At 44.4% G+C, this 26,596-nt stretch overlaps 1 protein-coding gene and 1 long non-coding RNA gene across 3 annotated transcripts in view; one reads left to right on the forward strand and one right to left on the reverse strand.

Annotated features, from left to right (window-relative positions):
• Nucleotides 1-2,830: 2,830 nt before the first annotated feature.
• On the reverse strand, nucleotides 2,831-5,369 carry LOC136150845 (uncharacterized). Its single transcript, XR_010659943.1, has 3 exons — nucleotides 5,005-5,369; nucleotides 4,116-4,261; nucleotides 2,831-3,261 (listed from the first exon to the last, which is right to left on the reverse strand). It is a non-coding gene; the product is annotated as an uncharacterized lncRNA (long non-coding RNA).
• The window catches only part of TRAF3IP2 (TRAF3 interacting protein 2), a 43,583-nt gene continuing 21,523 nt past the window's right edge, over nucleotides 4,537-26,596 (forward strand). For both annotated transcript variants that reach the window (XM_065911636.1, XM_065911637.1), the window contains exons 1-2: nucleotides 4,537-4,975; nucleotides 17,778-18,608. In XM_065911636.1, the coding sequence (XP_065767708.1) occupies nucleotides 17,786-18,608 (823 nt within the window). In that variant the 5' untranslated portion in view covers nucleotides 4,537-4,975; nucleotides 17,778-17,785. The remainder of the gene's footprint in view (nucleotides 4,976-17,777; nucleotides 18,609-26,596) is intronic.

Raw genomic sequence — 26,596 nt, forward strand, 5'->3', positions numbered from 1 at the left:
ATCCATCCATATTGTTACAAATGGTATTGTTTCATTCTTTTCTGTGGCTGAGTAATATGCCCTCACATATATGTACCAAACTTCTTTATTCATCCTTCTGTTGATGGACACTTAGGTTTTATCCCTGTCTTCGCTACTGTAAACAGTGATGCTATGAACATTGGAGGGCATGTATCTTTTCAAATTAATTTTCACCTTTTCCAGATATATGCCCAGGATGGGATTGCTGGATCATATGGTAGTTCTATTTTTAGCTTTTTAAGGAACATCTATACTGTTCTCCATAGTGACTATACCAATTTATATTCCTACCAACAGTGTAGGAGGGTTCCTTTTCTCCACACCTTCTCAAGCATTTATTATTTGTAGACTTTTGATGATGGTCATTCTGATCAGTGTAAGGTGATACTTCAATGTGATTTTGATTTGCATTTTTCTAATGATTCATGATGCTGAGCATATTTTCATGTGCCTGTTGGCCATCTGTCTTGTCTCCTTTGTAGAAATGTTAAATTAGTTCTTCTGCCCTAACCATCCTATTTTTTTAAATAGAACCTGAATAAACTCCCCATGTACATGTTCAAAAGTCAAACAACTGAGTACATCCAACTAGAGAAGACTTGGAGAATAATGTAGGATTATTAATTACAGACTTCCTTGAAGGGTGGAGGATGCCTCCTGCTCTCTCATTACCACACTGAATCTCCTCCATCTCCTCTGTGGACCTCATGCTTCTTCCTTACCATCCCTTTCCAAGCATCCCTCTCTCATCTGACTTGCCCTGCTGTGTCCAGCCTCCACAGGAAGCAGAGTCTGGTCTCCATCTACTTCTGTCTCTTGGAAAGCAGTTGTCTGGAATTCTGGTGAGTATATCTCTTCATTTTGTTAGACACATAGTGAAAATCGCTTGGTACACAGTAAATAATAAGTGTAACTAATCTTCTAGTACCTACCTCATAGGGGTATTGTGAACATTGAATACATAAATGCACACACAGTTCTTAGAACACTTAAGTGCTATCTGAGGTTAGCTGTTATTATTGTGTTGGTCATATTGGGGAGCCTAATTTGTCAGGACTTAATCACTTTTGAGCAAGAGATGCTGCCAACAACTTTGGGTCCAGGTGACCACTTAGAGGAAAGTCACCTTGAAGTAGATAATCTTTGGCTTTTCCAGAACTTTAAAGTGTTCCCTTTTAAGGGTGTAAAAGTAAGGTGAATTCGTACCATCGCAGTGGGGAAATGGAATGACAGAACTTTTGTAGGCTGACAAAACCTTATACCCTTCATAGGAGAAGGAGATGAACAAATCTATACACAGCTCAGGGAACCTCTTTTTTTTTTTTTTTTTTTTTGCCACACGGCCTATGGGCTCTTAGTTCCCTGACCAGGGATCAAACCAGCATAACCTGCATTGGAAGCATGGAGTCTTAACCACTGGACCACCAGGGAAGTCCTCAAAGAACCTCTTAAAAAGAAAAGGAGTGAGAGAGAATCCTTTCCTCATGAAGAGTCTGTGTTACTAACAGGACCTCTATGTGAGATTTGTGAGGTTCTGACTGACTCAGCTGACAGAATCTGGAACAGCTGTAGAGGGCAACTCTCTGAGAAGAAGGGCCCCCTGGACTGGTGGGGCAGGTCCGGGGGCTCAGCGGGAGTCGGGGAGGAAGGCAGTGAAGAGTTCTGGCTTCTGCCTGCCTCTGGCAGCCCCTCTGAACTAGAAGCATCCCACCACAGCAGTGGAGAAGAAGTAACCAGTGACTCTACAGCCATGTCTGGTGGCTAGTTTATTTGGAACTCCCTGTATTTCCATAGTTTTTCACTTCTGAAAGAGGCACAAGAACCTGAGAATCTTTCAGTTTGCGTGCCTAGCACCCAGCCCATGTCTGGAATGAGGCAAGTACTCACTAAAGATTGTGGGACTGGAGTAAGCCAGAAGGGTAGGCAGGACCAGGCGCTGGGAGCCGGGGCGTCTCTTCTCTTCTTGCCTCAGTCCTGGAACCGAGTTGTTCCAGTGCTGCGGACTCTGTGAGTGAGGACAGGAGCTTTCTTTTCTTCCTCATGGTGTGTCGTAGTTTCACTCTGCCTTTTCAGCACTTAAAATCATAGTGTTTAAAAATGGAAAATCAAGGTTTGTCCAAGGAATGAATCTTTTTCTCTTTGCCTCTCTTTTCATGGGTTAAAACCATAGTATACTGAGTCCAGAGCATTAGGTCCAAATGGTTTTGCTTACAAAGGTGGAAAGAACTGGCCTTTATCTAATTATGCAAGAATACTGAGCGACTCTAGAACCTGGCAAACACCTATCCTGCCTCCTGGACCAGAACAAGAGGGCTGGTCCGCCTCCTGAGTACTCTGCCTACTGTGTATACAGCAGCTGGCATCGCATAGATGCAGCACCATGGTAACTGGCACAGTTTCAGACCCATCTTTTTATTACTTACCCCTTTATTCCCCCTCTCTTAAATTGCCAAGAGTTGTGCAAAGAAAGCAAGTTCTGTGTGGTCCACCCAAGCACATAGGAAGAGCAGACTTTAGCAGGGCAACCAAGGAAGGGGAGGTAACATCCACCTATTGGAAGTGAGACAGTTCTGGACTTCTTCTCCACAGACTAGCTGTGTGACCTTAGAAGTGACCCTGTCTCGAGCTCCAGATTCCTTAAAGGTAAACTGGGAAGGACAGGAGTAAACTCATCTCTAGGCCTTTTTGGAGGATTAAATATACTAACAAGTACTGTCTGGTAGTTCCTGGGTGAAGAGTTCCTTTTCTGTGGGGGCAGCCAAGGGCTGTGTGTATCAGCCCGGGAACACCAGCGGGGTCTCCTGGAGGGATGGAGGTGTTCATTTCCCAGGCGCTCCCTGACATTTCCCCCATCATCCATATTTGACTAACTGCCGCAGGCATGTTCAGACAGAAGTTTCTGGTGTTCAGGACCTCCTCTGTAAACAGTTTACATCCTCAGGCTGCTTTTCAGTGGGGCCCCAGCAAAGGCTCCTAAGTAGGAACCATGAACTCCTTCCTCAAGTGCTGCTGTTCTGCTCAGGATGAACCGAGCCAGAGGAAGGCCCAGCTACCAGCAATTATGAGCAGCACTGCAGTGCTTGGTATCTCCCCGCAGGGCCCTTAGGCTCACATCTGGGGAAACAGTTGGTGGGAGAACTAGAAAAAAAGATCCCTCTTGTTCTTCCTGATGGGCTGTATTCCAAAGGCAGTGGTTGACAGGAGCGTCTTCTGGGCTTTTCCCAATCCATTTAAAGGCATCTAAAAGAGATGAAAATTGTCTTCACCCCACCCTTTCTCTGCTCTCCCTCTTTCTTTTCTTCTCTTTTTGTCGCTCTTTTCTATTCTCATCCCCTAATAGGGATAGCTTTTTCAAAGTATCCTGGTACCAACAGCTCCGTACAAAAAAGTGCTATTTTCCCCTAAACTGAAAAAACCTATTATAATAATAATTTTGAGGCAGAAAACTCAAGGCCAAGGTAATAAGTGAACTTTTAAATCTTTTTTTTTTTTTTGATGAATGTTATACTACACACTTGTGGGGAAAAGAATCCAATATAGGTATGGGGTGTTTGTGTGCTCAGTTGTGTCTGACTCTTTGTGACCCTGTGGACTGTAGTCTACCAGGCTCCTCTGTCCATGGAATTTTCCAGGCAAGAATACTGGAGTGGGTTGCTGTTTCCTCTTCCAGGGGCTCTTCCCCACCCAGGCATCGAAACTGCAACTCTAGTGTCGCCTTCATCTCAGCTTTTTTACCACTTTTTTTTTTAACCGCTTTTTTTTTAACCACTTTTTTACCACTGAGCCACCAGGGAAGCCCCCAATATATGTACAGTATATATATTTTATGCAATGAATAGGATAAAAGCCTTCCATTGTCACCCATTCCCTCAACCCTCTTCCCTGGAGGTGATCACTACTTAGTAGTTTGATATGCATTCTTCCAGACATTTCTATCTTTTTTGGTCATTTGGCAGTTATGTCATGCTTGCCTACTATGTTCTGGGCACAGTGATAAGTGTTAGAAACAACAGTGAATAAATGTATATAGATACACATACATGTATTTATCTGTCGTATCTATTGGCAAAAATGGGCTGGCCCTCAGGACTCACCGGGCAGGCAGAGCGGCAGCAGCACAGTACACCTGCCCACACCCAGCTGGCCAGTGGTAGCTGAGTTCACACGCTGGCCACCACAGCTCCCATTACAGCCTGCTGTCCTGCTCATCCTGCTTCTAGTGTCTCTTCAGCAATAAATTCTGTAGGCACCGATTAAACAAGGAGAAGGAAAGATGAAGAAATAAACTTGAGGATATGAAAAATGCAGCCAGAGGAAGACTGTGTGTGTGTGTGTTTTTCTTAAAAATAGTCACTTCTTCATGCCTGTGGATGGGGTAAGGAATGTGTGTGTTGGGGTGGGGGTGGGGAATGGACAGTGAGTCCTCCTTTGTGATTAAGAGCAGTAAATGCAGTTAGAGACAGTAAGAAGTTTTGCTCCATACTCCTCCCCACGATCTGCCCCACCCCAGTTTCCTGCTCTGGAGCTGCTAATGAATAACCCATCTTACCACCACTCCCCGGGCACCGTCTCAGGCCTGGGTGCTTCGACAACCCTGAGGTTCAGGGGACATTCCTCAGCAGTTACTTAGCTGGGTGATGGGGGAAAAAAATGCAGCCTAATTGGCTCGTGGCCTTTTCTAGTGAATGAAGGTTTCTGTTTTAAGAAGTAAAGTGACTTCTCAGCGGCTGTTGATTCACTGCCCACAGGGAGATTTTTGAGCAGAGGCTTCCTAGGCTCGGTAGAAATTTGCATACAGCCTCCACTTCCTGCTTCGGAGCCTGTTCCACGGCTTACCTGGGCCGGGAGAGGGTGGAGGGAGGCCTGGAGCGGCCCAAGGTGGGGCGGCCCCGAGAAGAAGAGAGAGAGAGCGTGACCACCCGTGGCCAGCCTGTCTGTCCTTGGCGGCTCCAAGGTAAGTGGTTCAGTTGTCACCTGACTGACCTTACTTCTTAACTTCTGATCCATTTTCCGAAACACTGTTTTCTCCTTTCCTGAAAGTGCCGTCTCGCTTTCCTCCGCCTGCCTCTCCCCACCTTTCATTTGTTGGTTCGTGTACGGAGAGACAGCTCCGGCTGAGAACATGACAGCTACGTGTCGGCTGTGAGACAGGGCCAGTGGTTTAGTATTTCAGACGGGAGAGCGAAGATTAACTCTTTGAGGAATAGACACACACACACACACACACACACCCCTGTGTTTGAGGACTTAGTGTCCCCACAAGTTTTGATGAAGAAGACAACCCCCCTCCCCCTACCTCACCCCCCTTCTCCAGGGAGGGAGCCGGGGAAGGCAAAAATGAAGACTTTGGATTCCAGCCCCGGGACGCTCAGTGGCAGAGGTGGAAGGAGAACTCCTGAGTTTTTTTCATCCCTCTTTCACTCAGGGGAAAAAAACCCCAACACCCTGTTTATGAGCCAGGAAGTCCAGCCCTGTTCCGTGCTGGCTGTGGCTCTGCCAGCCCCTCTGCCCCAGCCCTCCACCCTCCCACACCACCCAGGCATTTGCTGGCACAGATAGCCGGCCTGAGCCTTTAGGAAAAACAAGGAGAGAAGTGCTATTGTTTTCTCTTAGAAGCTTATCGAGCTTCATGTGACTGTCAAGTTCAAGGTGGTCTCTTAGTATAGGGGGATATTTTTAAATGAACAGGAAAATAAGTAATAAAAACAGAGAACCTGAAACTTGGTTTCAGATTCTCCCTTCTCTGCTTGCTGACTCTGTGACTTAGGCAATTTACTTTTTTTTTTTTCCATGAGCCTGGATTTCTTCATCAATAAAATGTGGGTGGGGGTGGTGAGCTAAGAAGATTATGTTGAAATTTACTTCTAAGAAAATAAGGTGAGGGTGATGAGAATCCCAGAGGGGCAGCCATAGTGGGCGGTCTTAGAGGATATGTGTTTTGTTTACTGATGATTCAAATATATTAATCTTACCTCTCCTACTAGATAGTCCCTGGAGGAGAAGGGCTTAATCCTTCTTTACCCTCTAGCACTCAGAATACTGTCAAACACCTTGGGGGCGTTCCGGTTTCTTCCACATAAACTGCTCTGATTCGTTTCACTCATTTATAAAAGCTGAAGCCTTAGTCTGGGTGAAAGGCTGGGTGGCTAGGGGAGGGTACTGGGCAGCCCCATAGCTCTGTGGGAGAGCTGCCTGGAATTTAGGTATTGTTTTTGACTCTAGTTAAATAGGAGAACACAGGGAGTTTCTTGAATTAGTTTCTGTCCCATTTGGGTTACCCAGGAAGACATGGCCTGTGCACTTGCCCAGAGTCCAGGCAGCACCAGAGAGCTGGCACACAGGCCTGGCTCCAGAGGGCTGTGTTACTGACTTAGCTGGAGCTGGAAATGACTCCTTGGCTAGACTAGTCGCTTTGTGTGGGGCCTTTAATGGGAGGTGAAAGGAAGCTGTGAAGCACATCCTGACACCATGTAAGGGTGATGACTAGGATCCGACACATTATTAGAGGGTGGACACCCAGAATTCTTAACCTTTTCCAAACCACTACATTGTTTTAAAAAAGAAAAAAAAAATCATTGTTTCTTTTGAGCTCATTCTCTCCCTCCATACAGTTCACACGGGCCCTGGTTGAGTGGGATGGGCTGACTCAGGGCTTTTGGTATTGCTCAGCTGTTTCTGTGGAATATGAAGGCCCTCGTATGGTCCTCATCATGCTTTCAGATGACTCTCTCTCATCCTTGGATGAGAGGACAGGAATTTCAAGATGTTTCACCTGTGACGCGTTACTGATTTTTATTTTCAAATAACATGCACCATTATCTGAAATCAAGTCAGCTGTAGTTTGCTGCCAGCCAAGCTTTGACCCAGAAAGACCACCCACAGACATTCTTCATCTTGTGTCATTTGTGATGGAACGGCCCCTGCTTTGCTCGGTGCTTGGGGTGGGCTGACTAAGCGTGAAGTCTGGGCGTGTTGGGGAGAAGACTATTAACTCAGGGATACCTCACTTTGGGAGGGTTCAAAGATGGAAAATATTTAAGCCTGCTTCTCTCAAAATCAAGGAGCTAGTGACTTTCAAATGCTCTGAAAATAAGGAGAAGGCAGTCATAGCTGCAGAAATTCAGAATCATAGTTGCAGGCACTCAGAAAGATCGGCTATGGGGGTAGTTTGCCTTAATTAAATCTATGTTTTGAAGAGTTGATATCTCAGAAATATCCTGAATTCGAATCATTTTTCCACGACAGACAATTTTCGATTAGTCTTTCAAAACACATATGAATTGCAGGCAACTGCTGCATGGGAAAAAAAAGAGCACACAGATGAGGCATATTAAACTTTAAATTCCTTTCAGATCCAACGAGATGACCCCTAATGTTTGATCATATTTCCTTATCAAAACAGCCCTGCAGTCCTTCCGTGAGAAAGTATCTGAGGATTAGAGTCAAGCAGCTCTCCCCCGGGCCTCTTCTGTTTCTTCTAGTGCGTTGTCACCGAGGTATTTTTAGTTCATGAAGCCCAGGCTGTCCTTCTCCCTCAGACATTCGACGTTCTTTGCGTCTCTTGCCCTGCAGGCCTCCTACTCACCCACATGTGTGTTGATGCCTGAGAGTTAAGCTTGCTCTGTACCTCTGTGCATGTGCGTGTGTGCGTGTGCATGTGCGTGTGTGTGTGTGTGTGTGTGTGTGTGTACGCAGAACTTCCTGGAGACTTGAAGCTTTAAACTGGCTGAGGGAGGAAGGTGAGTTTTCATCCTGCTCGTGACCTGTGAAGCTATGCCAGTCTGGAGTGATTTCCTGATAAGGCAGCTGAGATCAAGTTGTTTGGGACTGACGGGAGCCCCCAGCCCGCGTGACCCCCTTCCTTCACCCTGAAGACCCAGACTGGCTGAGGTCTGGGCAGCTGCTTCAGTGATGATGGGAACTTGGCTTTTCCCACCTCACTGTTTCCTGCACTAAGGGTTCCAGTGTTTTTCCTTCTTCCTCTCCCAGGCCAGGTTCCCAGGGCTCCCTCCCACCACCCTTCCTCCTCTGTGCTGTTGACCCAGACTCTTCTGGGCTCAGCAGCTCCCCTCCAACACTCTTGCCTTTTACCTGCACTCGTTCTCTCCCACCCCTTCCAACTGCCCCTTGTCTTACCCAGCAACATGTCAAAATCACGATTTAAGTGAGCCTCTGTCCTCCACCAATAAAGGACAAATTTTTTTAGCTTTTCCTTCAAAGTTTCTCACTCTTCTGACTTCTCTTCCATTTTCCTTTCCTCCTTTCCATCCCTTCTTCTCCCCCTCTGGATTTTTTCCTTTCTGCCCCTTCTCCTTCATTCTGGGGTCTGGACTGAATTAAGAATCACAAAAGTGTGTTTAGAGAAACCTTATCTGAAACAAACAAACAAAAGAAACCATGGGCTGGTTTGAGGTTGTTCTGGAAACGGTGTTTACCAGCTTCCAGCACGGTGGAGTCAGTCCATTCCCATTAGCCCCGTCAGCCAGTTGAGCAGCTCAGAGGAGTTCCAGAGCAAACTTCTAATCAGGTCGGGTCACGCTGCACTGCCTTCAGCATGCTGTGAGCTGTACTGTGCAAGACACGAACCAGGGCCAGTAAACGTTCCCTCATCTCCAGGGCTCACCACTGCTTCCAGTCCTCTGGCAAACCAAGTGGAAGAACTTCTCTGTCTGGGAAATTCTGCAAGTAAACTTGGAAATATTTACTCACTGGAATTTGAACCCGAGCCATACAGTTCACTCAAAACCAACTTCCACTAAGCCAACTAATGTTGGGAAAGTTTGCATGCATTTGGGTAGTAAATGAAGAATGTTAATGAGTTTAAAGTTTTGTTGTTGTTGTTTTGTAATCCAGAAATTTCAGACACTTATGGGGAAAAAATGACTCCCTGGAGAATGAAGTAAGACCTTGAGAATCTGTGATTGCAAAGATCTGATCCAAATTGGATCTGAGGCTCTTCCTAGCTGTAAATTTATACATTTATTGATATATCCCCCCAAAATATTCATGCTGTGTGTCTCTAAGGCCCTTCAACCCTATGGTTGACCCAAAGAATGCTTAAAGAAAAAAAATCCAAGCAGTTGGTAACAGCAAGACTTGATCATTTAGGAGTTAGTAATGTGGTTTATTACCCACTCCAGTACTCTTGCCTGGAAAATCCCATGGACAGAGGAGCCTGGTAGGCTGCTGTCCATGGGGTCGCTAAGAGTAGGATACAACTGAGCGACTTTACTTTCACTTTTTACTTTCATGCATTGGAGAAGGAAATGGCAACCCACTCTTCTTGTCTGGAGGATCCCTGGGATGGGGGAGCCTGGTGGGCTGCCATCTGTGGGGTCCACAGAGTCGGACACGACTGACGCAACTTAGCAGCAGCAGCAGCAATGTGGTTTATTAATTACTCAGGCTGCTCACTGCTGCCCTTCCTCTGCTTCATGCTCTGCTATTTGTCTTCTTCCAGGGACATAACACCTTCATTAAATCCCATCCGTCCTTGCCTCAGAGGCGTCCCCTGGAAAATATCCCCTCTCTAGATGCATCGCCATTTATCATCACCCTTTGTTTGTGCTCTGTCAACAAGTTTTCAATTTATTTTGAATTCAGTTTATGATTAAAATTTAATGAGATCCAATCAAGTGCTTTTCTCAAATCAAGATGCCTCGGCAATCTCACCCATATCCTCTATTGTAGTGGCATGAAGGAAAGCCATCACAGGTTTCCAGCCTGGCTATTCTTCATAAAACACAGGTGGCAGGTATCCACGCCTCCTTAGCTTCAAGGTGAATGGCTCTGAAATCTATTTATTCCAGAAACTTCTAAGGTTTACTCAGTTCCTGACATCCCCTTTCTCTGCTGCCCCCAAAAGCTGTGCAAGTCCATGCTTCCAACCAAGAGGCAAGATGGTTCAGTGCACAGGCTCTGGTGCTGAACTGCCTGGATTTGAACCCCAGCTCTGCTCTTTACTAGCTCTGTGGCCTTGAGAAAGTTACTTGACCGCCCTGTGTTTGGTTTCCCCATTCCTACAATAGGGCTGATGCAGTGCCTACAAATAGGGTGTCTGTGAAGATAAGTTAATACATCCAAAACACTTGGAACAATATTTGACCTGTAGTAAACATTTGACAAATATTAACAATCTTTGTTAGAAAGGGTCAGCTTTCTTAAGTATATCCATTTCATTAAGTTTATATTGATTTACCAGCATAATCTATATCAGAGGTTGATAAACTACAACCCTTGAGCCGAAGGTGGCCCATGGTCTATTTCTATACCTGCCTATTGCTAGGAATTTATATTTTTAAAGGGTTGTGTACAAATAAGCTAACTAAAAAGCAGAGTAGGAGACAAAGACAGTTTGTGGTCCACAGGGTATGAACTATTTATTGTCTGGTTCTTTACAGAAAAGGTTTGCAAGTGTCTGATCTATGTGGTTTAATGGAAAGAGTTTGGAAATCTATAGGCTGGAATTGGCTGTGACTTTGAAAAAGCTACCTAATGTGCCTAAGGCTCTCTATAGTAGGAATGGTAGTGATACCACATATCCCTCCTCTGACCCAGCTGTTTCAGGACCACATGAAATGATGTATACTGAATCTGTATACTGAATCTGCCGGAAATACACACGTTGGTTAGAAAGATACAGGCTCCATACACTTTGTTGTTGTTCAGTCACTAAGCCGCGTCTCTTTGCAACCCTGTGACTACAGCACGCCAGGTTTATGTAATAGCTTTAGCATCCAAGTATAAAACAAGCAAACATGGTCTAAAAAAACAGTTCCAAAGCCAACTATTTGCTGTAAAACTAATAACAAAATAACCTTTGTTTTTGGACAGCTTGATATGGCCCAGACTCTACAGTCAGCACTTTATTTATACCTTCTTCTTTTATCCTTGCAATACCCTCCTATGGGGCAAATGTTGTTATCTCCCCTCCACACACTTTACAGATGAGAAAAATGAGGCCCAGAGAAGTTCAGTCATTTTCTCAAGGTCACACATCTAATCATGCCACTTCAGTTCAGTTCAGTTGCTCAGTTGTGTCCGACTCTTTGCGACCCCATGAACCACAGCACGCCAGGCCTCCCTATCCATCACCGATTCCTGAAGTCCACCCAAACTCATGTCCATTGAGTCGGTGATGCCATCCAACCATCTCATCCTCTGTTGTGCCCTTCTCCTCCTGCCCTCAATCTTTCCCAGCATCAGGGTATTTTCAAATGAGTCAGCTCTTCACATAAGGTGGCCAAAGTATTGGAGTTTCAGTTTCAATCATGCCACTAGCAGAGAAGGAATCCAATCATAAGGAGCTTGACTCTAGGGCCTCTACATTTAAGTCCTGCATATTTTCCACACCATAGAAATATGTATTGATTCAGGGTAAGCCTGTCTGGATGGCAGAAGCCACAGTTAACTGTGAACATGGACATGAGATCTGAATGTGTGTGCTGAGAGAGACGTGTGTCCTATGCACAGCAGGGTTAGGGTCTAATCTAACAGACCTGCAGAAAGAGAGGCGGACATGATGAGAAGAAAAGAAGTTTTGGATGAACTATGAGATGAGAAAGGTGGGACTATGAGATCAGACAGATTGATAATTGGACGCAGGATGTGCTGAAGGAAAGAAAGTTTGCTGGGAACAGACATGAGCAAACATTTGGAGGCAACGAGAGACAGACAGACAGACAGACAGAATGAATCAGAAATTCTGTGAATGGGACACCAGGGAGCATTGCCACGGGGGATGCCAAAGCTGCTGATGTCTTGATAATTATCTGCGAAACCGGGCTACTCAGGAAGGAGAGAAAGCAGAAAGGAAGCCAGAAAGACTGGGACAAAAAACTGAGAGATTTGAAGAAAGATGCTGGTCAGAATCTAAGGGCTAGAACCACAGCTCACAGTCCAAAGGGCAGTGAGATTGTAGAGAAGGAAAACTGCTGTTTCTTGAGTCAGATTAGATTAAGAACCAGACTTACGTGCGTCACTGGTTCACCTGGTTGTGTGCACCTGGCGGCAGGGAGCGGCTTTCCAGGTGGCACCAGTGGTAAAGAACCCACCTGCCAATGCAGGTAGACATGAGGGACTTGGGTTCGATCCCTGGGTTGGGAAGATCCCCTGGAGGAGGGCATGGCAACCCACTCCAGTATTTTTGCCTGGAGAATCCCATGGACAGAGGAGCCTGATGGGCTACAGTCCATGGAGTCACGAAGAGTCGGACACGACTGAAGTGACTTCGCATGCACGCACGTGGACCTGGGACTAGTTTCCATTCCTAGCTCATGCCACTCCAGGTCCACCCATCCCCACTGTAGACAAATGTCTTCACCCTCTGCTGAATGGTCGTTTGTATTTTAAGGAACGGTTTACTCTCTCCTGGGTGGTCTCAGCAATGCCTCTCTCTCAATGATTCTTAATCTTTGTGGACATCAGAATCACTGGTGGAGCGTTTCCTTTTCCTTTTATATCTTGTAAGTAAATATACAGGCACTTGGTACAAAACTTAAAAGGTAAAAAATGCTCTGAAAAGCAAGTCTCCCACCCACCTCCACTCCCAGTCACCCAATTCCCTTCCAGGAGGCACCCCTCTGTTCCAGCTTTCTGACCAACCAGCTTGGGCAGAGACAGACTTAGATTGGACAAAGGGTAACATATACTCTACACACTGTTCTGCTCCTTCCATTTTTAACTTCACGATAAATTTTGGAGATAGTTCCAAATCAGTTCACACAGCATTTCCTCAGTCTTTTCAAAACGATGCGGAGTATTCATTGCAAGGCCGGACAACGGTTTTAAAAAAGCAGAAGCTTTTTGGGTGGGTGAGCCGTTTGCAGTCTTTGCTGTTACAAACCTTGCTGCGTTGCCTATCTTCAGGGCCTCTTTGTTTTTACAAAATAAGTGCATCTCTCTATAGAGGAAATTCTTGGAAATGAAATTACTAGGTCCAAGGACATTAGATTTAAAAGTCCCGATAATCATGGCCAAATCATATAGATGACACTTCCCTTGGCAAAATATGAGAGGACCTATTTACCTGTGGGACTTGGTGGTGGTGGTTTAGTCGCTCAGTCCTGTCTGACTCTTGCGTGACCCCATGGACCGTAGCCTGCCAGGCTCCTCGGTCCATGGGATTCTCCAGGCAAGAGTACTGGAGTGGGTTGCCTTTTCCTTCTCCAGCCTGTGGGACTTAGACACAAAAGGGCTCCCTGGCCTTATCTTAGACTCTCAAGGGGTGGGGCCTGGGCATCTGAATTGTGAGCCTCTTAGAAAGCGCTTCTGAGTCAGAAACTCTTCTGAGCTCCCTGGGTGGCCAGCCTCTCCCTTTCGCCATCCATCTGAAGCCATGAGCTAGATGTCTGTTGTCTGTTGGCTGCACCCCCAACAGCCTCAGCCTCTCCCGGCTTTCTGAGCTCAATGTCGTGCTGATAAACTGAGACCGTCCAGAGCACAGCCACCAAGGGGGTCAACAGGCCCTAACTGGGAGGTCTTCTGTCCCCCTCAGGGTCAGAGACTTCTCCAGATCATGGCTAGAAAACAGGGCTTTTTTTGCTTAAAGCCAATTTCCACCCTCTGAGGGGGAAGGGAACACAGGCTGTGCCAGGGTTACAACCACCTGGATGGCGTATAGAAGAGGTCTGGAATAAAACAGGGGAAATGGAAATGGTTAGGAGAGGTGGGGTACTGAGTTAATTTTTTCTAATGTCTAGTTATCTTTTTTATTACAATATTGACATTAAAGACCAAAAAACAAAACTGCCACTTCCGACCCAACCCACTGAGCTGCCCGTGGCCCTCTGATGTGGCGTTGTATTCTCTGTGACACCCTCAGGAGGGTGGTGGGGTTGTTCTGTCAGTTCTGGCTGAGGTCTAGGGTACAGAGGGGCCCTTGTGGTGAGGGCAGGCCTGCCCCACCCGCTGCTGAGGATGTAGGAGGAGACCGGGTACTCCGTGTTTGAGCAGAGAGAGCAGATGCCCCATCACGCTGTGGGGTAGGCTCACTGTTATTCTGCCAGCAAGGGTTCAGGTCAGCCCCGTCGTGGATGGGACCTCTTCAGGCCTGGCCTCAGGGCCTGACACTTAGTGGAGCTTAATACCTATTTGAGAGGAAGAGGGAAGGGTACCCATGTGGTCTAATTTCAAGAACTCTGAGGACTTGGCCCACCAAATCCTCCCCGTCACCCTTCATGGACCTGACTTCCTCACAGTCAGGGATCCTTCCAGCTACATGGATCTGTCTCCTCTCTAAAACAGGCATTGATCCTTCATTCATTCAACAAATAGTTATTGAGCACCTGCTAGGTACCAGGTATAATTCTAGACACTGGGAAGACAGCTGTGAACAGAAGAGTCAAAAATCACACCCTCATGAGGCTTACATCCTGGAGGGAGAGGAGAGACAATACACAAGGAATATTGTACTAGGTATTAGAATTGATAACGTCTCATTTATAGTGTATACAATGGTGACAACTGCTGAGAGAAGGATAAAGCAGGAAAGGGAGATGAAGTGACAGAAGCATGTAAAAATTTTAGAGGGTGACCAGGGAGCCCTCACAGAGAAGGTGAGAGCTGAGCAAAGACTTAAAAAAGAAAGAAAGAAAGCCATGCAGATATGTAGGGGAAGAGTGTTCCAAGAAGAAATGGCAAGTGCAAAAGCCCTTGATTTGTATTAGTTTGATTTCCTGTACTAGTCATTTTCCTTCAGTTAGATTACAAACCACTTGAAGGTAGGAATGTTTTATGTCACCAGAAATCATTTTGTTTACCTTTTATTAGATATCCTCTTGGACCTCTTGAGTTATGTGTCACTTGTAGGTATCAACTATAAAAGAATTTTAATTGAGCTTATGCTTCAGAAGAGGGGGTTCACAGCACAGTGTCAGACACTCTACAGGGTTCAGTAATCATTTGCTGTTTGAATATCTGTAGTGACAAATTTAAAACTTCAGGATTCACCGTGTTTGTTAAAAGTGCCTAATCCCGTAGTTCTCCTAAAAGGTTGTTCATTGCCATGCCAGGTTTATTCACTATCATCCAAGGACCCACTTGTTCCTTTTCAGACCAGTTTCAATTCTAGAATTCCCTCCCTAGGACACGACCTCAGAATCCCAGTTAAGTGACCACACTCCGGAGATGACCACACTTGTCACCCTTTTTATTAGCTTCCTCCAAGTCCTTGAAATCTCCTCAGCTAGAAGAGAATTTGCAACTTTTTAAATTTAATTTTATAATTTTTAGGGAAGTATTTCTAAGGCATTCACATCTGAAACCCAGGGAGAATATAAACAATTGTACCTGAAGTGTGGAAAATGAAAATGAATCGCATACCAAGAAATAGCCGACAGCATTTAGTTCTTTTGTTGGCTGGTTCTCAGGCAGCTTCTCCACCCTCCCCCTTGTCCTCCTCCCCGACCCCCATCATTCAGCTGTGGGTCCACAGATGCTTGCTGAAGTTTACGTAACATGCAGCCCAGTCCTTTGGAAAATACTTTTGCTTCCTGACCAGATGAAGAGCATGTTGTATGGCATATCCAGTTTCAGAGCTGTAGGAAAACTGTAAGAAAGAAAGGAAAACAGTGGTGAACATTTTTAAATACTCAGTAGTTGAAATATGTGTGTTTGGGGTAGGTCTAATCAACTGAGATCAGTTGAAAGGTGTGTGTTTTTCCAGGGTCTAATCAGTTTAGGTGATGAGGTCTCTGCAGAGCCATGGGGCAGGACGCACACCCAGACTAGACAGCAACCTAGAAAACCTGTGGCAAGGAGGGAGGGAGGGCTGGTGGGGACTTGGAGCCTGAGGGAATTTTCTCTTGTGAGAAAGTGGTACAAAGCTTGTTTGGAGCAGACGGGTAAGTCTGATACCAAGTAAGGGTCAGAGAAGTGTTAGCGGACATTCATTTGGCAGGGAGTGCAAGGAAAACTGGGGCTTTCCTGATGGATCAAGCAGTAAAGGATCTGCCTGCAATGCAGGAGACTCAGGTTCAGTCCCTGGTCCAGGAAGATCCCCTGCAGAAGGAAATGGCAACTCACTCCAGTATTTTTGCCTGAGAAATCCCATGGACAGAGGAGTCTGATGGACTACAGTCCATGGAGTCACAAAAGAGTCAGACACAGCTGAACACACATGGCAAACTGACCTCTCTTTTTATAGGCCACGAAGAAAAATGTGGGAAACCACTGATCCCACTTCTGCTCTGCGGGGCAGCATTTTAAAATGCATGTGACTTCCCTAGTGGTCCGGGAGCTAAGACTTCAGGCTCCCAGTTCAGCAGGGAGCCCAGGTTCAAACCTTGGTCCTGGTCAGAGAACTAGACCCCACATGTCACAGCTAAGACCTAGTAGCAGCCAAATAAATAAAAATATTTTCTAAAAGTGTGTTGCTTAAAATGCATGCTGTCATGTTGCCACTGGGTTGGGTATTAGACTCAAGAGAAGGGGAATTCCTATTTTTCCAGCTTGTCTTAGAGCAGTAACTGATGGGCATCATGCCTTGGGGCACAGTGAGTGTTTGTGGTTGAAATTCTGCATAGATGAAAGAGGAATTTAACGATCCAACTGCCAGCACCGCTCCTTTTCTCTGTATGGCATTTGAGGCATGTTATGTATGAGGCCTTCATGGAACAGACCGCTGGGGTCTTTTCTTGTGACTCCTTCACTCCTACTGTCCCTGCTCTGGCTCCCTGTCCTCACCTAGAGACATCTTTTCCCCTGACCTGCCTCCTTCCTTCCTCTGGAGCCTAAGTATTCTGGGGCATCATTTCAACCAATCTAATGATAAGGGGAGGCCAATTTTCTTTCCCATTCTGTCATGTTGGTTGAGAGTTCTATTTCTATGGGTAAAACGATATTCCCTGGACTGTGGGCTGACTACTGTGGGCTAAAGGCTAGTTTATTGAGCCTGTCCATGGAGCTGCTACATCACAGGCCAGATGGTCATGCAGGCATCATGCAAGAGGGAATTAAGTCCTCCAAATAACCTATAGCTGTAACTGGAAAATGTCACTATGACCTTTTTTCCAGTGCTTTTTAAACTCAGGCTTTAAAATTCTTTTTTCTTTTTCTTCTTTTCTTTTTTTAATTAGGCAATAGGTCACATGGAGTAATAGTTTAAAAGCTCAGAAGGTGAAAATTCTCCCTCATCCTCCTCTCCCTCAGCTTAGCCCCATTCTCAAAGGCAACCAATGCACCAATGTCTTATGTGTCCTCCATATACATTTTATATGTGTGCAAGCAGATGTGCATGCACACACACACATACTCACACATTCCCCTCTCCTAATTTTTTCCCACAAAATAGTAGCACCATTTACACATTGGTCTGCACCTTGCTTTTTTTCTTTTCTTTTCTTATCACTTAACAGTATATTTTGGAGGTCATTCCACATCTGTTACTGATATTTCTTTCATCATGGATTCCAAACACACATGAAGCAATCCACATTCTGATCATTTCTCTTTCCTCAGAAATTGGCCATTGGTTTTCATCTATGTCTTCCCCTTGCTGGTGTATGTCTTCTACCACACAATGGTCAAGTCACATTCTTTGAACAGCCTTCCAGAAAAAATTATCTTAATAAGTCTTAGTGCCTTTCCCTGGAGGATAAGTGAATGATTTTACGTGACTGGGGGCTCCGCCAGCATGTTGGTGTCACACTACTGTTAATTTAAAACACATCTTGAATGGGGTCCCTTAAGGTCATGAAGTGGGGACTCCAAGAACTGACCTGACTCCTGAGGCTGTGGCATGTTTTCTCTTGTTCCAGACACTAGAATGAACCGAAGCATTCCTGTGGAGGTGGATGAATCAGAACCATATCCAAGTCAGTTGCTGAAACCCCCCTCAGAATATTCCCTGGCAGAGGAGTCAGAACCGCCTGCTCCAGATGCAAGGAACACGGCACCTAACAACTTGTCTGCACCCCCAACGGCTCGGTCTTCCTCCAGAGACTTTCCTCAGGCTCACCCACCCCTGCAACTATCAAATCTCCAGCAGCCTGTGTCCCCGAGGGTCACCCGCCTGCGCGCTAAAGTCTTGGCAGAGAGTGAAGACAGCTTGTGGAGGAGACACCTGGATCCCAGCAAAGACTTCCGCTCAGGCTTCTCTGCAGCCGGGGAGCCCGAGACTCAGTCTGTGGCTGGAGCCCTCCCCCAGGAGCATCAGTTTCCCCTTACGGAAAAGCGTAATCAATGGCTGGGATCTTGGCTCTCAGCAACTTCCCCTGACACTGGCCATGACTCTGACAAATCCGACCAAAGTGTACCTAATGCCTCAGCAGACCCCCAAAGTGGTAGCCCGGAGATGGTGCCCCGGCCGCATAGGAGCCGAGCAGCCCCAGACCCACCTACAATAGACACAGGGTACGATTCACAGCCGCAGGACGTCCTGGGCATCAGGCAACTGGAGAGGCCGCTACCCCTCACCTCCGTGTGTTACCTCCAGGACCTCCCCAGACCGCTCAGATCCAGGGAGTTCCATCAGTGTGAACCTCAGAGACACCCAGCGTGGGCACAGATGCTGCCCCCCGAGCCCTCGGTGCAAGCTCAGTGGAATTATCACTACTATTGTCCTGGAGACCCCGACCACCAAGTGCCATGTAAGTGAATCGCTCTCCTCTGGATTCCGTGGCCCGGGTAACAGTAAACGGGAATCTCGCGCCAGTGTCTCACATCGCTAGACCAGCATGGGCAGGTCAGAAGGCAGGGAGGGCATTCTGCTTCCTGTGGGGCTCTCCATGTGTGTCTGGATTTGCAAGGGGCTTTAGAAGAATGCTTTATCTTGGCCCAGAGCCCGTCCCACTTGGAACCTGCCTCTCTAGGAAATGTTAAGAAGAAAACAGACTGCTCTCTAGGATAACTGAAGTGAAACTTACCTACAGGCAGGGAGCCATCCCAAATGACTTCTAGAAAATTTTGTTGTTCAAATTCTTGGGCATTCTTTACATACTTGTTCTCCATCTTAGATTTCTCAGAGAAAGAGACCTTCAGTCAAAAAAATCAGAAGGTGTCCAGAATGTCACCGAGACTTCAAATTCATGGCATTACCTGAAGGTCCCATCATTCCTGTATTTCTGTTGCTTAACGCCCTTTGGAGGTTGAACCATCCACACCGACCCTACGATCTAGCCACACTCCAGGGCTGGCGGCCCCCTAACATGTTGAGCTATTTCATAGACTCCTGCATTGTCCATATTCTCCTCTCTACCCTGGATTTTTCCCCTGCTTGTATACATTTGAGCCAGTTCTATACCTTTTAACTGTTTTCTCAAGTTCTAATGTGTATACTGTAAAGTTTGCCCTTCCTCGTTCATTGAAGAGTAGTGTATTTAGTGTATGCAGCCATCACTACATGCATCTTTTAAGGCTTAGCTCAGGTGTCCCTCCGACAGCCTCCCCAGATCACTCCCTTCTTCAGGCTCTCTGTTTCCTTATGCTCTGCCTATTGGCACATCTAAGGCCAGTATGGCGTCTACTCTGGGCCTTTTTCACTTCTCTTGTCAGACTGTAAGCTTTTGCACATCAGCACATTATGTATTTTTAACCCATAATTCCCCAGCATTTAGCACAGTGACCAATATATATGAGACTCTCAACAGATTATGTCCAATGAATGAATAAAATGCATCAGTACAGTAAGCATCTCTGAAAGTGATAAACTCTTAGACTGAGGTAAAAGGTCTGCTACAGTTCTTGATGTCAAGTCTCCATGAGGCTGCTGGAAAATAACAATAGGGCTTTACAGATGAAACACTGGCTGGGAGGCTGGGAGATGCAATATTTTTCTTAGCAAATAAACACCATATCAAAAACAGTTTGAAGAGTCTGACCAAATCTGATGCCTAGCTTTAAAATAAATTATGGAAATAATCACGAATCCTATAATCAATCATAATTTATTTATTTGTATATGTACATTTAATATAAAGCTTCCTAAAGCAAATTCAGCAACCAGGTCATTCATAGTTTAAAAAAATAAAATGTGAGGTAAAGGAATTTAACTTAGATGATGCCTGAAAGAAAACAGGGAAGAATGAATGTGAGTTAAGAATGAGGCTAAGAGATGAGGCAGCAGCAGGGCTTTGGGAGAAAGAGCCCCTGAGATCTACAACTGGGACTCTGGTGTTGGTGTTGGATGTTGGGTGGTCAACTGACTGTGAAGCAAAGATACCACTCCGAGTGTCCAGGAGCAGGGTGAGTGTGCTGGTGAAGTTCCTTAAGCATAAATCACTGAACCTTGGCAGGGTCAGGATTTACATTTCTTTCTCAACGATTTTTAGGTTAAAAAGGAATCCCACAATACTTTTTTTTTTTTTTTAAGATTCTACTCTGCATTTAAAGATAATTTTTCTGATCATAATAATAATATTTGTTCACTTTCAAAACTCAAATATGTCCAAAAGTCTAATTCATGTTTCTATCACCCAAATATAATTCCTTATTGGGGTTTGACATATGTACTGTTTTTTTTGCATGTATATATTTAATATGATATTAAAATAACTTCAGTATAATTTTCTAGCATTGTTTCAAAATGTTGCATAGTATTTTGTCAGATGGATCTATCAAGTTGTTTTTAAGCTGTTTTCTGTTGTGGGATATTTTACTTTCCCGTTTCTGATCCAATAAGCAATGATACGATACGTCACATACCTACGTTCTTATCTGCATGTCTGGTTCATTCCTTAGATTAAAGTGTGGAAGTACTAATACTTCATCAAGGGCTTTGTGATACTAAGTCCCAAGCCTTAAACCACTAACAAGAGAAAGCCTCATTGTGATAAACAGAGAAAGCGTGGACTATTATCATTTGGGGGTCCCAGAAAGATCTTCCCACTTGAAGATATTTTTCCTGTTGAACCCTGAAATGTCATCACTAGCAATCTAGTCCTTGGAGGGAAGCATTGCCCTCCTTGGGCAGGCTCTGTTAAAATGCAAACGCTCCCACTGAGAACACTGTTAGTCTTTAACACCTGCTTTCTTTATTCAGAATGCTTCCCCTTGTGCTCTGCATTATTTCTTTCTATTGACTTGGGGAGGAAGGAGGGGGCCCTAGGATCCTGGGAGTGAAGACAAGTGATGAAAGGCAGAAAGGAGAAAACTGGGACAGGAGAAGGGACTAATTCACGGAAGGTGTATAAACAGCCAATAAGTGTATGAAACCAAGCTTCACATTACTGAATTTAAGAAATGCAAAAATTTTAAATATATATTTTTCCTAATCAGATACACAAAAATAAAAAGCCTGGGACAATATCTAGTGTTAGTGGGGTTATGGGAAAATGAACATTCCATTCTACTCTTGTTTTGTTTTTTTTTAATATATATTTTGTGATTTTATCTATTTTTGGCTGTGCTGAGTCTTCGTTGCTATGCTAGGGCTTTTCTCTACTTGCAGTAAGCAGGGGCTACTCTATAGTTGCCAGTTTCTAGGGCACTCAGGCTTCAGGAGTTGCAGCACCCAGACTCTAGAGTACAGGCTCAATAGTCATGGGACACAGGCTTCGTTGCTCTGCGGCATGTGGGATCTTCCCAGATCTGGGATTGAACCCGTGTCTCCTGCATTAGCAGGCAGATTCTTTACTGAGCCACCAGGGAAGGCCCCATCTATTCTTGATAGGAGTATAAATTGGTATAGTCTTCCAGGAGGCAGTTTCACTATCAAAATTTTAAACATGATTCGGTCCAGCGTCTCACTTGTAAGAATCTATTCTATAGACACATTCAATTAGCATGTAAAAATACATGAATAAGGGCGTTTATTAGAGCATTGTTGCATTAGAGTAAGAATAAAAAATCTAAAATGCCTATCAATAAGGGGGAAATTATTGTCAATAATTATAAATAATTATCAAATTATGTTATAAAGGATATAAATTATTGTAAATAAGTTGTGATTTATTTATACAATAGACTATTTGGCCCCTGTTACTACACTCTGACATAAAAAAGATTAAAGGAGAAGCATGCTATGTGGATCCCATACATGCTATTTTTTAAACTATATATGTTTAAAAACATTAAAAAGACTGGAAGATGGCCACAACCATTAACAGTGATCGTGAGGGGGAGGGGAATAAGGAATTAGGAGAGACAGGGAGATTTTTCTTCTAACTCTCTATACTTTTGTTAAATTTGTTATAGCAAACAGGCATTACTTTTATAATGTAAAAAATAAATACAAGTTAAAAAGAAAAAAGTAAAAGGAAATGAGAACATGTGGGCTCACCCTAAATCACCCCGCATGTGCCTTGGCCCTGGCCTCCAGGGGCCTCTCATTACAGGGAAGAGGGTCAGGGTTGGGCTGGTTTTGTCTGGGAAAACCAGTGCTTATATTTTGTCCTCAGGGCACTGCAAACTCAGAATACTTCTGAAGCCTCCTATAGCAATAGCTCTCAAGAAGGTTGCTATGAGGATTAAATGCGATAATGTATTAAAGACACTAGTAAAGTGGCTGGCTTGTAGTAAGCTCTCAATAACCAGCAGCTCTTAGTAATTATTGCTATTATTTAAATAGATCCTGCAGCCCAGCCCTGTAAAGTACCCCTCTACTTCTAGATCCCTCTCGTTGGCACAGATTTTAAGCATTCAAAGCATGTGTACAAATGCTTAGTTTCGTGTCAGGGCTATCACTGCACTTAATTACCAACAAAACCGCTTCAAAAGAGCTGTTCACCTAAGTGATGCTCTTGCAGTTGGAAACCATGGCTACCTGATTCTACGTGGCTTTAGAAGAGCATTACTTCCTCGTCTGTTAGTGAAAATATAAATAAACGCTCATCATGCAAATGGCACAGCTTAGCCCCTGCAAGTTAAAGCGCAAATGGTTACTAGTCACTCCTTTCATGTAAAAAAAAGTTATCAAAGCAGGTGAAAACAAAAAGTGGAAAAGTCTATTTCTTTCCTTCCCCATTAACCCCCAGAGAAGTCAGCCTCTTCCTGCCTCAAAATCCTTCCTCTGAAGGTCACCAGAATGGAGGTCATGGCTCTGCAATCAAATGAAACCCTTGATGCAAATAAATTGGGGGGGAAAAAAAAGAATGTATTAAATCTAAAGTGCTCTTATCTTACTGTAAAATTTTTGCTTTCTATAACAAAGAGACTGAATAAAATAAACCCGTAGACACATGCCCACTATTGCTCATATAGACCCCCAAACATGATTATTTGTGTGCTAAAATGTATGTACAGTTAAAAGTAAGGCAAAAACAAAGCAGATGGAAGAGATGATAAAGAAAGGCAGTCCCTTTCAGGAACTACAGCTGTTTACAGCTGGGAGAGTTCCTGTAACAGTTTATATTGGCCACCTTGTCTTCCTGGCTAAACTGATTGTGTTATATCATCATTTTTTTTTTTTTTTGACAACTTGAAAACCACATTTTACTTTCTCCCTCATAAATTCCTTTAATATCATTCTTAATAAGGAAGAAAAATGTTGAATGTTTTGACTGATAAGTGGAAAACCTTGTTTAGGATTTGGTTTACAAATTCCAAGTGGTCAAAGCCCAGTAACACAAAGACCGTGGGTAACTCACGCCAAGAGGATCATAAGATTGACGAGCAACATACAGTTCTGGGCACCCACGCATGATTGTGCAAGATTTGTGTTTTTGTTCTATGATGAACGCTGCGTCAGAATCTAGGAGTTACTCTGCTAACAAATCACTTGTCTATCACATCCCCCACCACCTTCTAGTCTCCATCTTCTACAGAATACAATCTCTTGATGGAATTTTAGGCATGGAACACAAGTCTCTGGGGGAGATATCTTGGGGAGCTGTTCTTAAGTCTACCGTGTAGGTGGCTGCTGGCTTGCATGTCTCCTACTCATACACTAACGAGTGTGGGTTTATGTTTCAAAACAGACATCCACAGACAAACAGATTTTCTCTTTCTCTCCTGGTTTATTTTGAGCTGCTCAGGAGAACTATAGCCTATTTATCTCTAGTCATTGCATGCCTAGCCATAGAAGTTCAGTAATATTTGTTGAATGAATAAAAAGAAATCTGTTCCCTACTTCCTAGAAAAAGAAGTGATTCCCTAATTATGAGTAGAGGCTTTGTGATCTCAAGCCTTTGAAAGGCCATCTTTTTACTTGTCTTATGGGAGGGCAGAGGAAAGAAAGGAGGTCACTGGGATTTAGAAACAGACCTGCTCATTTGTTCATCAACTTAGTCAAATATTTGCCCAGTTCTATGCTAGGCACTGGGTGTACAGTAGTGAATACAACATCCTGTCTTTGTGGAGTTCATAGTCTACTGGAGATAAGTCTACTGATAAGTAGAAACCAGCATACAAAATAACAAAGAGTACATGTTATAAACAAAATAGCCAGGTGTTAGAGCAAGCATTAACAGCATGGTGAGAGGAGGCCTCTTTGAGGAGGACACATTTGAGCTGAAGGATGAGAAGGTCCAGGAAGCAAGGACTTTAGTATTGTTAATGTACTGAAAGCAAGTGAGTGGAGATAGAACAGAGTGAGCAGTGAGAGAATGATATGCTAGAAAATGAAGGAGGCAAGGACTGTGATATGGAACTTGGATTTTTTACTCAGTTTAACTTCATCTTCAGGAAAGCAAAAAATTGAACTCTATAATTCAGTTCCCCTGAATAAGGAACTTAGAACAGTACTTGGCATGTAACAAGTACTCAGTAAATATTAGCCATTATTATACATACCATACCCAACTAAACTAGCAAGCCTTGGTCAAAATAGTAGAAGGAAACTGTCAAAACTTGAGCAATGAAAAGACGTTCATTTACCTGAAAATGTAGATTTTATTTCGCAACTTCTTCACACAACCAGCCAAGTTCCAGTGGAACCAGTCAAGTTCCACTTAAAAAGGAAATCTTATTTTTGATTGACCCTCTGATATTCAATATTCCTTTGTTTTAAACAATCAAAAGACAGCATAGAGAACTATTTTGTCAGTACCCTATTTCTAAAATTGAGGTGGATCATTTTCATCTGCTCACATAAACCATTGTAAGTTTTTATCACAGGTGGCCATTTCAGAAACAAGAGTTACAGCTAATCAAACACTTAGTCCTCATGCCTTAGTGATTTTAATGATATGATTTGTTGCTATGAGACAAAAACATGTTGTGCGAGAAATAATCTGTTCGAAATCATATGACCTTGCTTCAAAGGCTTTTGATTAACAGCACTAACATACACTTTCTGGAAAAGAAACAAACCCTATGATTAGAGCTTGGTAGTCCTTTTAAAGCAAATAAAACCTTATCAGCCATTTATTAATAGATATGGGAAGCAAGAATGGCTCCAAGCATTAAAAACTTTCAAGGCCACTAGCAAATTTGCTCCTCTCTTACATTTTCTTTCTTGTTCCTGCCTCCAAAGGAGACCCTGAAAAATACCCCAGTTGGATAGCAGATGAGAAATAGATTGCCTAGAAGACCCAAGACCTAGCAGGCAAATTGTGCCATCCTACATGGCTTTGCTTGTGCGTATGTATGAATTTGACTTTGTAACTCTTCAGTCTTCATTCATAGATTGAGCATCCCGCGGGTATTGGCACTGTGCTTTGAGATGTGGAGGCAAACAGACACAGTGCATGCTTTTACAAAGCTTAGAGTCAAGTAGGAAGTAGGCAAGGCAGGCAAGAAGTTGACAAGTAGGAGTCATGCTTACTTACACAAACATGAAGAGTGCTAGGAAGAAAGTACAGTGGTGAGATGGGATAAGTAACTGGTGAACAGATGATATCTGAGGTGAGCCCTGAATGTCAAGAAGTTGATCTGTAAAGCTACAGGACAAAACACTCTGAGCAGAGGGGATGGCAGACTCAGGCTTCCAGAGGTGGGGACTAGCTTGTCGTTCAAGATGAACAAAGACAGCCAGGGTAGCTGGGGCTTGCTGAACTTTTGAGAGTGTAGTAGGAGATGAAATCGAGAATGGCAGGGACCCCATTCATGCAAGGTGGATTTTAAATGCAATAGGAAATCTCTGGAGGGCTCTATCTATAGCTAGCTTTGTAAAGGGTCTATCCATACAAGACTCGCCTAAAAACATGGCTAGCCCTTGCCTAATGAGCTGATGGCAATGGCACTTTTTGCCCTGTTCTAACTGGGGAAGGGCCCTTCGTGGTGGCTCAGTGGTAAAGAATCTGCCTGCCAATGCAGGAGACATGGGTTCAATCCCTGGGTCAGGAAGATCCCCTGGAGAAGAGAATGGCAACCCACTGCAGTATTCTTATCTGGGGAGTCCTGTGGACACAGGAGCCTGGAGGGCTATAGTCCATGGGGTCTCAAAGAGTCAGACAAGACTTAGTGACTGAACAACAACAACTGAGGAAAAGAGCAGCAGGAGAGACCAGTCCTATAGTCCCGAAACTCCAGCAGGTGAGGTGGACCCCTTGGAACTTATCTGACCTGAGCCAGGATGGCCATAAGAACAAAACCTTGTTTCATCTTGTTCTAGATCATAGCGGGTCTCTGTGGTCCTGTCTCCCCATTCTTAGAGATGCCTTCCAAGCCCTGGTCTTTGTCAGCCAGGGGGTAGGCCCAGGCAGATCCTTTTAGCCTCTTCCCCTTCCTTAAGCCCCAGATATCATGACCAGGCCTAACC

The sequence above is a fragment of the Muntiacus reevesi genome, chromosome 19, assembly GCF_963930625.1.
Source record: "Muntiacus reevesi chromosome 19, mMunRee1.1, whole genome shotgun sequence".
NCBI classification, from domain to species: domain Eukaryota; kingdom Metazoa; phylum Chordata; class Mammalia; order Artiodactyla; family Cervidae; genus Muntiacus; species Muntiacus reevesi.